This window comes from Globicephala melas, chromosome 16, assembly GCF_963455315.2.
Source record: "Globicephala melas chromosome 16, mGloMel1.2, whole genome shotgun sequence".
NCBI classification, from domain to species: Eukaryota; Metazoa; Chordata; class Mammalia; order Artiodactyla; family Delphinidae; genus Globicephala; species Globicephala melas.
Window position 1 is genome coordinate 60,286,175 of NC_083329.1, and position 14,322 is coordinate 60,300,496.

At 44.9% G+C, this 14,322-nt stretch overlaps 1 protein-coding gene across 2 annotated transcripts in view; it reads left to right on the plus strand.

The window, feature by feature from the left end:
• Positions 1 to 432: 432 nt before the first annotated feature.
• Positions 433 to 14,322, plus strand: part of PSAP (prosaposin) — a 34,054-nt gene continuing 20,164 nt past the window's right edge. For both annotated transcript variants that reach the window (XM_030862523.2, XM_030862528.2), the window contains exon 1: positions 433 to 592. In XM_030862523.2, coding sequence (XP_030718383.1) covers positions 553 to 592 — 40 coding nt within the window. In that variant the 5' untranslated portion in view covers positions 433 to 552. The remainder of the gene's footprint in view (positions 593 to 14,322) is intronic.

Genomic DNA, 14,322 nt, shown 5'->3' on the forward strand with positions numbered 1-14,322 from the left:
AACCTGTCTGTGAGTCATGGGGAGAAGGGATTGTGGATATGAAATGCTAAGAGGAAAAGTCAGGACCCAGAATGAAGTTACACGCTGGCCCAGCCACGAAAATACTATGAACGTCATTTAAGAGACAGCGTGGGTCAAGTGGTGAGTTTGAGTTTTGACTGTGAGAGCTTAGAAAAAGTAGATAACCTTTTTGAGTACGGATTCTCAACTGAAAAATGGTACTAATAATAGAAAATGGTACTTCATAGAAAAAAGGTGCGGTTGACTTCTTCATTTAGGTATTCTTTGATGACCTCTCCATTCCCTTCCGTCTCCTTTTCCTCCTCCCATGCTCCTTCAATCCTTTCGTCCTCCACACTCCTCCCACCTCCCAGCCTTCCTTTTGCGCAGGCGCCCTGTGCGGCGCTGAGTCAGGCTGCGGGGAGAATTCGGGCCGCCCGGCCGGGCCAGAGCTTGCGCCTGCGCGGTGGGCGGCTTTGGGGCGGGGCACGTTTATATTCGCTGAGGATCAGCTGACGCTCCGCATTGCAGACTGCGGAGTCAGGAGGCGTCATGTACTCCTTCTTGGTTCTGGCCAGCCTCCTGGGCGCGGGTAAGCCCTGGGACCCCCAACCTGGGGAAGGGGACCCCGCAGGACGCAGCCCGCTAGTCCCGGAGCGGGTTGTACCGGGCCTCGCCCCTTTGCTCCCCATAAGGATTAGTGAGGGGCGCGCACTGCGCAGGCGTCTGCGCAGAGCCGGGTACCTGCTGGGCGGCGGAGGGGCTGCTGGAGGCGGGAGGCGGTTGGGAGCCTGGCTGCCTAGGGGCCGGGGTCGGGCTTGTGTGCGAGGCGGGCGGGGCCGGGGAAGTAGCGTCTCCCTCACGGCCTGAGTTGGCGGACTGGGGCTCCCTTAAGCTGCCGGTCCAGCTCTCGGGGTGGGCCTGTAGGGTGACCCCTCCTGCAGCTGTGTCGTGCTTGTGCTGGACGCACGTCATGGAGATGGACTGGAGCCCCAACTTCTGGATAGACTTTGGCCCTTGGCCTCACTTGCCCCAGTTTTTAAGAGTATTGAAGTTGCAGAAAGCACCTAAGTATATCTTCCGTATTGATGTTTATCTTTGCATATATATTTACTCTTGATCCTACATCTTGAAGATGATACGGGGTTTTTGTGGTCCTGATGAGTTTGCAATGGAGCCCTCATTTCATCTTGCATGGCCATTGGCAGGTTTTGGCAGTGGCCTTTATTTTGGGGAAAATCTAAGTACCTGAGAAGTTGTGGTCCTGAAATAGTACTGACGGTTGTTAAAATCATCGCAGGTTATGTAGCCAATGCTTGGGAACCAGCTGTACTGCCTTCCTGGAATTAGAAGGGGTCCCGTGCCCTTCCCATGTTATCGAGACCAGCCCTCCTTCATTAACCTTCATTAACCTCATCTAAATCATCATGGTAAAGGGAAAGGAGTGAGGTTGATTGACTTGGAGCCAGATTTTAATTTAAATACACAGAGGATCCCAAATCTGGATGTTTTCAGATAATAGCCCACTGAGGGCAATAAACCTGATCTTCAGGCCCGTCCTCAGTTTCTGTTTCTAGTTAACTGTAATCTAAGGGCTAGCTTCCATTCTAACTCATGCAGCAATCCAAATTTTAATAGACAGTAATGTAATGGATGACAGAGTTGATGGGAATCAAATAAGATATTTATAGGTGAGATAGATTTAAGGTGTTTTTCTCATGTTAGCTTTCAGCAACTTCCACGAATGTGTCTTAACCTTAAACCAAGCTCCTAAACTTGCTTTACTTGTGGATTATGAAAGGCAGTCAGCTTGTAAAGAAAGATTTTTGGTTTTATAGTCACCAAAGAAACTTTCTTGCTGGGGTTGATACTGCTTTTATTCCATAGTCAGTATGATAAACTAATGCTAGTCTCTAAATTTTCTATACTGATTGAAAACGAGTTTTTTGTTTTTCAGTATCGAACTGTTCTTACTGGCAGTGAATCACTCCTCACGAGACCCTTAAGGGTTCTGAATCACTCAACCCACACAAAAAGGACTAAATTGTTTGTTTGGAAATGTAAAATCCTCCTCTGGTATATATGGGAGTATGGCTAACCAGACTGTTAAGTTAAACTAGATACCCTTTTCCCTGAACACTTGGGTAAATAGGAGTGTGTAATAATGGCCTTGTTCTAATCTTGCTGCCCAGCCTTTAGGATTATGCCAAGGTCATGCTCTGAACACAATGTATGAATGCCTGCTTGCCTTGAGAGCTCTGGCCCCAGTGTAGCTTTTTGGAAATGTATTCCTAAAATTTTTAATATTGATAGTGAGCTTGTTAATGAAGGTGTCTGGTGACAGCAGCCGTCATCTGCTCCCTGAGAGCTTAGAACTTGCTGTTCCAGTGGAGGCAGAGAGTGTCATCCTGAATCTGGAGAGGCTCTATGCTTTGTGTTTTAATATTGTCCTGGTGGTAGAGACTTTTGCTCTTGAGTTATTTTCCTACTCATCCAGTTGCCCCTCCTTTTTCTGCACCTGGAAAAGAAATGGCAGTGATGGTGTACTGAGAGAATTGGAGAGTATCTCCTCTAACCTCTTAGGAGTGAAGACACTGAGGCCCCCCCAGAAATGGCTCCCCCAAATCGTAGGCCATTTACGGGGGAAGTCAGAATCAGAACCCAGGACTTCTGACAGTGCTTGCTCTTTATCCTTCCATCAACACCAAGCGCTTAACTTTACAAACTTATGGGGCTGTAATTTACATACAGAAAACATGCACCTGTTAAGTGTACAGATTGAGGTATTCCTGCAGAGTGAACGAGCCCACTGTAAGCAGCCCCCAAGGTAAAGGAGGAGCATCCAGAAGCCCCTGTGCCTCCCCATCCACTCACCCTCTCTCACTTGCCCCAAAGGAAACCGCTTTGTTAGCTTCTAGCTCTGTAAATGTAAGAACCTAATTACTGTTTTTGAGCTTTTTATAAATGGGATCGTATAGTAAGGACATACTGTTGGGTGATTCCTCTAGTGGAAAAAGGCAGGCCCAGTGTTAATGAGGTGGTCAGTATAAAACAAGTGGCTTGGTGCCTGGGATATGGTACCTCTTCCCTGAAACTTAGCTGCCCCTGTTACTGCCACCTGTGTAGAGGCTAACCAGCTGAATAGTGTTTACCCGCCACTGAGGCAGGTAGCTCTCTAGGGATGCTAGAATGTGTTATGTACAAATATATATACTCATTTGATAGCTTATTTTTATTAAGAGGCAAGACATGAACGTATAGCACAGCCTGCTGAATGTCAACAACTCCAGTTCTCACCTGCCAGGAATTTGGATAATTCCCCTGTTTATCAATTTTTAGTCAATAATCAACTTTACTCTGAAAATAACAAGGATTTGGTAAGTGGTTTAATTGCATTTAACAAGGTGTATCCAATACCTCCTACGACAGTTGAAGCGTATTAGATCAGGTGGTCAGGATTTTTCTAGATGGGGAAGGAGAACTTGCTCCTCCATTTTCTTGGGCTCTGAAGCTGGAATGGCTGGGCTGTGGCTTAACTGAATGGGGATGAGGAAGGGCGACAGGGTGTTGCTGGCTGGGGAAAGTACCTAATAAGGCACGGGAAGCTCTCAGGGCCAAGACCATGCCACTTGGGCAAGTGTGCACTGCAGCTTCTGGAAGCAGTCTTCTAGCATGGGCATTCTAGGTCCTCTAAGCCTTGCTTCCGCCACCAGTTATTTGCTTCTGCCTCCTGGAAGGAGGGTCTGGATTTTCCTGCCCTGCCTGTTTGTTTTTTTTTTTTTTTTTAAATCATTTTAAAACTGATGGTAAATACAGTGATTGGGATGAACAGTTTGACTGTTGGCGAAAGCACTCATTGCTTTACTTTTGTTCCGTGAAGTTCCAGAAAATAACCTGAATTATGGCCTTGGGTAATGGTCTATGCACTGAAAAAATAACCTGTCAAAATTCCATGTTTTCTTGCGGAATTTATAATTCTTTATGATGGGAGTGAGATGATACCGTAGAATAGAAGTTTAACTTTATCACATCATTGACTGACCTTGGGCAATTTTCTTCAACTGTGCTTCCTCATCTGTACAATGGGATTAATAATGTGATGCTTTAATAACTTACTGTACGACAAGGCATAGGTAAATAAGTACTATAGGGTTTGTTGTTAAACCACAAAAAAACAATACTATGTTTGTTAATGTCCTTGTCCCACCAGCACAAGGACAAAATCAGTCTCTGCTCTTGATTTTGTGATGTCTCCTGCCTTCTTTCATTTCATGGGATGTTGTAAATTTAACAACAAACAAAATTAAATTGACTTGTAAATATGTTATGTTGGACGTAATTACCAGATCAGAAAACAAACTAGGGTAGGTAGTCAGCCATTAGGAGGGAGGTGGGAAAGAATTTGGCTAGGCAGCCAAACTCTTGGTTTATACATCAGTTTTTAACAGAACAGCCCAGCACATCAGGGCTGGTTCCTGGTAACCTGACTACTCAGATTCTAGGCTGGTTGTCCCTAACCATGGTACCTGGGGTAAGTCTGTTCTCCACTCCCCGCCCCAGTCTGGTTTCCCCATCCCTCAATGGCAGTGAACTGTTCAGATAATAACTGCACACAGTAAACAAGTTCCATCGGTGTAATAGTGCATAGAGTAAAAAGTATGTTTCCCTCCCACCACTGTCCCCTGGGCCTTTCCCAGAGGCAGCCTGGTACCAGCTCCTTTAGGAGCCTTCCGGAGCTACCTATAGGTGGCTGTGTGTATGATTTCCCCTTCTGTTTTTCTTTTTAACACAAACACATATTACACTGTTTCGCTCCTTGCTCTTTTTTAAAATTGTGGAACATTCTAGACATCTGGAAAAGTGGAAGAGTAATGATAATGAACACCTATGTATATAACACTCTAGTTAAGATATAGAACAACCCGCTGCCTTCCATAGATAACCACCTTCCTGGCCTTGGTGTTTATCATCCCCCTGCAGGTCTCTCTTTATACTTTCATACATATATGTGTGATCTTCAGCGGTATGTGTAGTGTTGTTCTGGATTTTTTTTTTTTAACCTTTTTGGCCGCACTGCGCGGCATGCGGAACTTCCCCGACCAGGGGTTGAACCCCGGCCCCCTGCGGTGGAAGCGACAGTCTTAACCACTAGACCACCAGGGAAGTCCTGTTTTGGATATTTTAAATATTTTATGAATAATATATATTCTTGGGTTAGTAATTTTTTTTTTATTTTGCTAGTGAGGTTCATTCATTTTGAAAATGTTTAGATCTGTTTCATTCATTTTCTCTGCAGTACAGTATTACATTTCTATCATACTTATTCTCCATTCTGTTGATAGACATTTAGATTATTTCCAGTTGTTTTATTGTTGTTACAAACTGCTTCTATAAAGACTCTGGTGCACATGAACAGACATTTCCTTAGAGGATATACCTAGGAACAGAATTGCTGAGTTGTGGAGTATATCTGTTTTCACCTTAATTAGAAATCGCTGAATTACTCTCTCAAATGATTTTAGGAATTTCTGTTCCCACAGAATATGCGGTTTTTAGTTGCAGTATTAACATGTGATGTCAAACTTGAAATTTTGCCATGATAAAAGGGTGAGGTGGTTTTCATTTGCATTTCTCCTTTTATTTGTATCTTTAGAGGTTATTTCATGCTAATACAGATAGATCTATACTACTGCCTTTCTAAAAAAACATAAATTTTGGAATAATCTTAGATTTACAGGCAAGTTGCAAAGCTAGTACAGCGAGTTTCTATATACCCTGCACCCAAACTTCCCTTGCTTTTAACATCTTATATAACCGCTGTACATTTGTCAAAAGCAAGAAGTTAACCTTACTGTTCACTAGACTGCACACTATATTTGGATTTTACCAATTTTCCTAGTAATCTCTCGTTTCTGTTCCAGGAGTGGATCCAGAGTACCACATTGCACTTAAGTTGTCCTATCTTCTTAATCACCTTCTACCTCCCAGCTGTTAAAAAAAAATAGCTGCAGAGTATTTTATTGTATGGATGTGTCAATTTAGTTAAACCTGTTGATGGACATCTGTGTCACAGAAAAAGTGAGATGGATTCTAATGACACTTCCAAATTTTAAAATTAAATTCTGGCCACATTTGGATAGATACTGCTTTTGAAAAGAAATTCTTTACATGACAGGAAACTACGTAAATAAGATTGAAGGAGATGTCATAGAAGGTTCTTTTGGCCAGTCTTAGTGGCGTCACTTATTATAGTAAAAAAAAAAAAAAAAAACAGAACTCCTTTAACAGCTGTGCTGGAATGCTGTCTCCATGTGCAGGCACTGATGCCAGCGGGTCATGTGGCTCTTCCTGTCTCACTAGGAGTAAAACCTAAAGTTTATTCTGCAAGGTCATGTCATCTGGCCCTCGGCTGCTGTTCAGAGTTCTTCCTCTCCCATCAGGTCAGGGCTGCTTACTTACTGTTGCCCATTTGGTGTTCTACCTATTTGGGTCATCTTCCTTTCCAGGTAATCATGTAGTTTACTCTCTGCCCAGGTGTTGCCTTACCAGAGTTGCGCCCTGCTCTGTCTGAAATGTCCATGTCTTGCTCTTCCTTGGCTTCATTTTTCTTCGTAGCACTTGGCACTGCCGGGCATCATATGATTTTTTTTTTTTTTTTTTTTTTGCGGTACGCGGGCCTCTCACTGTTGCGGCCTCTCCCTCTCCCGTTGCGGAGCGCAGGCTCCAGACGCGCAGGCTCAGCAGTCATGGCTCACGGGCCCCGCCGCTCCGTGGCATGTGGGATCTTCCCGGACCGGGGCACGAACCCGCGTCCCCTGCGTCGGCAGGTGGACTCTCAACCACTGTGCCACCAGGGAAGCCCCATATGATGTGTTTTTATTTGTTGTCGTGGTCACTGACTGGATCTGCAGCACGTACAACAGTGTTTGGCCTGTAATAGGTGCTCAGTCCTGCTGAACCGTGGTGTGAGCTGTAGCAAGAGGACTTAAGCTCAGTAACTGCTGGTGGGTCGGTGTGCATGAAACTTAAATGCTGGTAGTGCCAGATCTTTATCACGATTAAACAAAGCATTTTCTTTTATTAACTGAAACGAATTTTACGAAATTGTGTTTAGGAGTTTGCAAATCAAGAGTGACTTTGGACTCAAGTGAAGTGTTGGCTTTTAATAATAGTTCGTGTCCAGGTTAGAGCCAATCCCCCACCCCCACCCCGAGCCTTTTGGAGAGGATTTTATGTAGGGGTTAGGGACACAGGACCCTAACATAACTAAGATACCCCTGGTGGCCCTGATTTGAGGTAAATCTGAAAAGGGAACCAGCTATAATCTGAGGAGTTGTTTCCCCTCTTTTTAGTTCCAGAACTTAGTTGTTCTTAAATGTTTAACCCAGTGGTTCTCAAACTTTTTGGTCTCAGGATCCCTGTATACTCCTGAGTCATTGAGAGACCCCAAAGAGCTTTTGTTAATCTGGGTTGTATCTGTGATATTTACCATCTTATAAATGAAGCTGACAAAATTTTAAAAATAATCCTTAAAAAAAATAAATCCGTTACATGTTAACGTATTGTGATTATAATGAAAAATAGCTGTTTTCCTAGACATAAACCTATTTAGTGAGAAGAACAACTTATTCTACATTTTTGCAATCTTTTTGACACCTGGCTGGATTTTCAGCTGCCTCTGCATTCATTCTTTTGCACTGTCACATGTCATATGCTTCCAGAAAAATTCCACTGCTCATTTTTGAGTGAATGAGTGAAAAGGGCAGCTAACATCTTCATATCACTATTATGAGAATTTTGACTTCATGGATCCCCTAGAAGAATCTCTGAGACCCTCAGTGTTCTGTGGGCCACGCTTTGAGTGTGAACTACCAGTGTAGCTGATTTGCAGGAACTGCGGACATCATAGCAGGTGACACTTCCTGAGAGTTCATTGTGTGCCCAGCACTGTTCTAAGTGCTTTTTGCTTAACATTTTATCCTCATAGCAGCCCTCTCAGGTGAGAGCAACTAAATCAGAATGCCGGGGACATTCTAATATCCTGCCCTAATCCATGCTGTGGTCTGAATTTTAGATTTCAGCATTTCCAATGAAGGTGGTATTCCTTTTAAGTATTAAGTACTCAAAAGTGACATTTATAGTAGACACACTTGCATGTATCTGAAACTTTTTACTTAATAAACAGTCATGTGCAATGAGCCCAGAACACTGAATTTCCTTATTAGTGGGTTTGCATGAAATCTTTTTTTTTTTTTTTTATGCATATTATTGTCTTCTTCAAGGGTGCAGAGACCACCCAGCCGGTTAGCAGGGATGGGATAGAGCCTGGGCCGGCTTCTGGCTGGCTGGCTGGCTGAATTGATTTCTGGGCTGTACCCTGGGCCGAGTGTAGAACCATACAGATGTGCCTTTGACCTCTGCCTGTACCCATTCACCTGGCTGGACCTTGGGCATTTCTGTCAGGGGCTTCTTCATGGTCCAGTTGTCGAGTAATATTATCTAAGGTGATTTAAGTTTATGTCTGATCATCACCTGATAGGTTGACACTTTGGAAGAAGAGCTTTGCTGACAGGAGTTTATATTGGACTGGAGTGCTCCTTTTTTCTTTTTTTAATTAATATTTTTTATTGGAGTATAGCTGATTTACAGTGTGTGTTAGGACTAGAGTGCTCTTTCTTTAAATATATATTTATTTTATTTTTGGGTCTTCGTGCAGACTTTCTCTAGTTGCGGCAAGTGGGGGCTACTCTTCGTTGCAGTGCGCGGGCTTCTCATTGCAGTGGCTTCTCTTGTTGCGGAGCACGGTCTCTAGGCACACGGGCTTGCGTAGTTGTGGCATGCGGGCTCAGTAGCTGTGGCACACGGGCTTAGTTGCTCCACGGCATGTGGGATCTTCCCGGACCACAGATCAAACCTGTGTCCCCTGCGTTGGCAGGCGGATTCTTTTTTTTTTTTTTTTTTTTTTGCAGTGCGCGGGCCTCTCCCTGTTGTGGCCTCTACCGTTGCGGAGCACAGGCTCCGGACGTGCAGGCTCAGCAGCCATGGCTCACAGGCCCAGCCGTTCCGTGGCATGTGGGATCTTCCCGGACCGGGGTACAAACCCGTGTCCCCTGTATCGGCAGGTGGACTCTCAACCACTGCGCCACCACGGAGGCCCTGAAAATTCTATCTTAGCTGGTGTTGGTACCTCAGGGTCAGGGTCTCAGCCCTGTACTGCAGGGCTCCACTGTGGCCTTTGCTCATGGCCTGAGGCCAGGAACCAAGGAGGAAGGGAGTTTTGATTGTCACTCATTTTCTGAAAGTGATGACATTTGGTTTGGAGACTTTGGTCCCATACCCGTGGCTAAGCATATGACCCCAGGCCTTCTCAGCCACCCAGGTGGTTCTATGGAGGGATGAGCCTGTGGTTGGGCTTCCTACCAGAGCATGTGACCAGGCAGCTGAGGGCTCTGACTGGCAGTGAACTTCCTCAAGGCTGTGACTCCAGGTAGGGGTGGAAGAGGGCCCATGAGGGTGGGTGCTGGTCACAGCTCCTTCTGGGCCCCTCTGAGTATGACTTTTCCTTCCGTCTTTGTGCTTTCCTGAATTTTCTTAATTGTAGGCAGTGAACATACGTGGTTTGGTAATCAGGAAAAAAAGCCTGTTATTATCTTTAAATTTTTTAAAATTATTTTTTAAAATTAATTTTTTTTTTTTTTTTTGTGGTACACGGGCCTCTCACTGTTGTGGCCTCTCCCGTTGCGGACCACAGGCTCCGGACGCGCAGGCTCAGCGGCCATGGCCCACGGGCCCAGCTGCTCCGCGGCATGTGGGATCTTCCCAGACCAGGGCACGAACCTGCGTCCCCTGCATCGGCAGGCGGACTCTCAACCACTGCGCCACCAGGGAAGCCCTAAAATTAATTTTTATTGGATTACAGTTGCCTTACAAGCCTGTTATTATTATTATTATATATATATATTTTTTGCTGTACGCGGGCCTCTCACTGTTGTGGCCTCTCCCGTTGCAGAGCACAGGCTCTGGACGCGCAGGCTCAGTGGCCATGGCACACGGGCCCAGCAGCCGCTCAGCGGCATGTGGGATCTTCCCGGACTGGGGCACGAACCCGTGTCCCCTGCATCGGCAGGCGCACTCTCAACCACTACGCCATCAGGGAAGCCCGGGAGTGCTCTTGAATGAACTAGTTAGGAATTTCTCTTCCCAAAATCAATTATGCCAAATTGAATCATTCTTTTACAATCTAAGAAGATCACACAGCCTTGCCCCTCAGTGTGTGTTATCACACAAGGCAGTGTACCTGAGGATTCTGTTGCTTTCTTCATGTGGATTGATTTCTTGTCCTAGAATGATCTGGCTTGTGAGGAAAATTAAAAAGCAAGGGGGCAGTGCGAGAGGAGAAGCAGGGAAGAAAGAACCTTTGTCTTAAGTAACAGAAATAATAGCTTATCTGAGCCAGAGGTGATGGGATGTCAGCCTAGCAGCTTGAAAGCTTTATTGCCACAGATTCCTTCTGTGATAAGAGGACTATTTGGACCTTACTTCCTCCAGATCAAGGCAGGCTGCCTCTAAGCGTATGCCATTCAGAATGATTAAATGGGCAGTATTTTTATTCTGCTCTGCAGAATGTTTTCCAAAAGCAAGATCCTCTAAAGAAGGGACAAGTGCTCTTTGTCATCGAAGGTATTTGTGACACCAGCTGTTTCATCGAGTAGTCAGTGTTGAGTGCATTGTGTTATCTCCTGCTCTTAGGGAATCTAAGTGCACAAATTCTCCTGAGAAATGTCTGAATGCGGGGGACCTGAGGCAGATACTGCCTCTCCTGGGGTTCCTCTCTCTTGGTTTCTTAGCAACCGGCTTGTTGCCATGGCAATGCATTACCCAGGCAGCAGATCCACTGCCCTATGGAATGTGTACTCTGATTGTTGAGATTGGGAGGCTGCTTGCATTTTCTGTTACCCCCCTTTTTTTTTTTTGATAATTAGACTCGAACGGTATTTAGCATATGTTAACTGAAATATTTAAAAGGAATAAAAAAGATTTTATATGGCTAAAATAATAAGACTGATTGTTTTAACAAATAGGGCATAAAACACACATTCTAGGAATGATTATCCCTTTCATTCTGAGGTGGTTTTTGAAAATCTTTGTTAATTATATGGTGTACATGGACTTTAAAATATCGCAGTGGAGGCAGGCCTTAGTAAAGACTTGTCATTTGGAGACGATTTTGGTGAGTGAGGTAGATGATTAAGCTGGTATTATAGTTAGGCTTAGGTTTGACTGCAGACAACAGAGACCTAGAATAATGGTGCCTTAATTATGATTGAACTGTTCCCATCTATCATAGCGAGTTCAGGAGCCAGGCAGTCTAGGGCTAGCATAGTGGTTCTACTTCCAAAAGAATTTGGAGACCCAGGCTCTTCTAGCTCAGTGCTCTGCATCATTGAGGTCTAGGCCCTTTCTTCATGGCCCATCATGGCTGCCAAAGTTCCAGCCATCACTTGTCTTTAAAAGTGCAATAATGTCTACTAACATCCCATCAGCCAGAATGTGGTTTCATGGCCAGACCCTGCTACAAGGGGGACTGGGAAATGTGGTTTTAAATTTTGGCAGCCATGTGTGTAGCTAAGAATTTGTGGTTCTGTTCCTTTGAAAGGAGTGGAGAATAGATATAGGGAGCAACTTGTGGTCTGTGCCACACTGGGTGATAATTGTTCCCTAAAGCAGGTTGTAAGGTTTAACTATTTTTTCTGATTTTAAAAGTAACATGAGAAAAAATTAATTTATGCTAGTATACAAAAATTAGAATGTGAACACCTCCCTTTGTCATCCTTTCCCTCGAGTCCACCATTAACAAGCCAGTGTACAATTAACTGAGCTTCATAAGTACCAGGCACTCTCAGTGCTTTCTGTGCCTTCTTATTTATCTTCACAGAATTCCTGAGAAGAGGGCACTCTTTTTTTTAAAGGAAGTTAATTAATTAATTAATTAATTTATGGCTGGGTTGGGTCTTCGTTGCTGCGTGGGCTTTCTCTAGTGTTGAGCGGGGGCTACTCTTCGTTGCGGTGCGCGGGCTTCTCATTGCAGCGGCTTCTGTTGTTGCGGACCGTGGGCTCTAGGTGTGCGGGCTTCAGTAGCTGTGGCTCACGAGCTCTAGAGCGCAGGCTCAGTAGCCATGGCCCATGGGCTTAGTTGCTCCGCGGCATGTGGGATCTTCCCAGACCAGGGCTTGAACCCGTGTCCCCTGCGTTGGCAGGCGGATTCTTAACCACTGAGCCACCAGGGAAGCCCCAAGGGCACTCTTATTTTCCATATTTTGCAGATAATTGTGGCGTTAGTAAGTTGTCTGAGGCTTGGCTTTAGTAGACAGCACAGCAGGAATTTCGTCAGGTCTGTCTACCCCCAACACTCAGGGCAGTGATCATGTTGCCATACTGCCTCTGTGCCCTTCCAGAGAAGGAGAGGTTTTTGAGGGGGCTTTTCTAAAAAGTGGGTTCCAAAAATATTTTCAACAGTGGCAACTTTCTTGGGATTGGAGGGCCAATCAGCCTGTAGCTCCAATGACGTGAATTACTGAAAGCTTTTCACTGGTGGTGGTACTGGTGCTTCGCTGGGCGCCTCTCATTTTTGCCCACGCAGGGCTTCTTGTTTAGCTCCTAGCTACACAGGATCGACTCCTGGGCTCATTACAGTGGGGCCTGTGCTTCACTCTCCTGGTGATTTCTGGGTCTTGAATTTAGCAACCAACAACTTCTGAGGTTGCTGGGAAACAGCTCTCTAGGTCTTTGAGCTGCCAGTTAATGACCTGATTAAATGTAGAGAAAGCATAGAACATCCTTGATTCAGCTATTTGTGGAACACCTGTTCTGGGCAAGATAGTAGATGTGAAAAAGGTCTTCCAGTTGCTACTGTGGATAATAATAGTAATAGTGCTCATTGGACTTCTGTAGCATGCCAGCACTGCCCTGTGTTTTACAGTCGGTTAATTTTTACAAATCCCTTGGGGTAGGTACTAGTAATAGGCCCATTTTGCAGATTGGAAGACCAAAGTCTGAAGGTCACATGACTAGAAGTGGTAGAGCCATGATCTGAACCTTCACTGTCTGATTTCAGAGGCAGTCTGGTAGGGGAGTCAAGATAATGTGGGTAAATTAAGATACCAGAGAGAGAGATGATGGTTGAGAGACTAATACTCTGGCCGTTGAAAGTGCATAGTTACGTCGTCTCTTTTCTCAAAACAATCCAGTGATCAATGGCTTCATCCTCATTTTACAGATGGAAAACAAGCTGAGAAGGATGGCGATTTGTTTAGGGTCATTTGGACAGGACTTGCAGGCAGATCTTATTTTCTTTTCAGTATACCGTGTTTGAAAAACCTTTAACTTGTTAGATGGTGGGTAAGTTGCCTTAGAAGCCTCGCTCTAAACTTGGGGTTTAGCCCCTTCTCACTTAAGAAGTCATCGTAAGAGCAGCTAAAACACACACGGCTGTGGTGAGCTCTCCCTCCTTCCCTCCCTCCCAGGCTCACTGAGGATTTTGGGTCAGAGTCTAGAGCGGCCACCAAGCCCATGACGGATCCAGCTCGTGGCAGCTGTTCTCAAGACAGTAAAATTCCACTACAGCCTGTCTTTGATAAGTGACCTACATGTGGAGTGGTTTAGAGCACATCTGCTTATTTTCTTCTAAGCCTAGGAGTAAGAAGGGAACAGAGCCCCCACCCCTTTCCTAAGGAAATAACCACTGAAGTCTTAAAAAAACAAAAAACAAACCTGAAACCCTGTCCTCATAAAATGAAACTTGGTTGTGGGGTTTTAGTGTCTCTGAAGTGATCATTTCTCTGACTCCAGCCCGCCAGCATTTGTCACTGAGGGCTCGAATGCCAGGCCCTTGAACTAAGAAGTGTAGTGCTCGCCTTACCCTGAGCAGTGATCCTTCTTAATAGGACAAATTTAATCAAACCTCCAGGGTGTCAGGCAGACGTTCTAAGAACTGTCTTAGAGTTCAGCCTGTTGCCTCAGGGAAGGAAGTTGGTTTTTGGGGGCAGTGTGGTAAGATGAAAATAGAGATGAAAGCTTTGCTGGGAAGATGTTTTGAGAAATAACTCATAAGAATGTAGGTTAGGGTAATTTTCATATTGGTTACGTGTGAATACTGAAAATGTCATTTGCCTCATTATTCTAACAGTGAAGACTTTTGTAGCCCCTAGAGGTCTTCTAGCCCCGCTCACCACTCAGGATCCCTCTGACACAGAATCCGTCTAGGTTGGGCATTTCGTTTCTGCTTGGTTGCTCCCACTCTTGTAGAGGTCATCACATAACAAG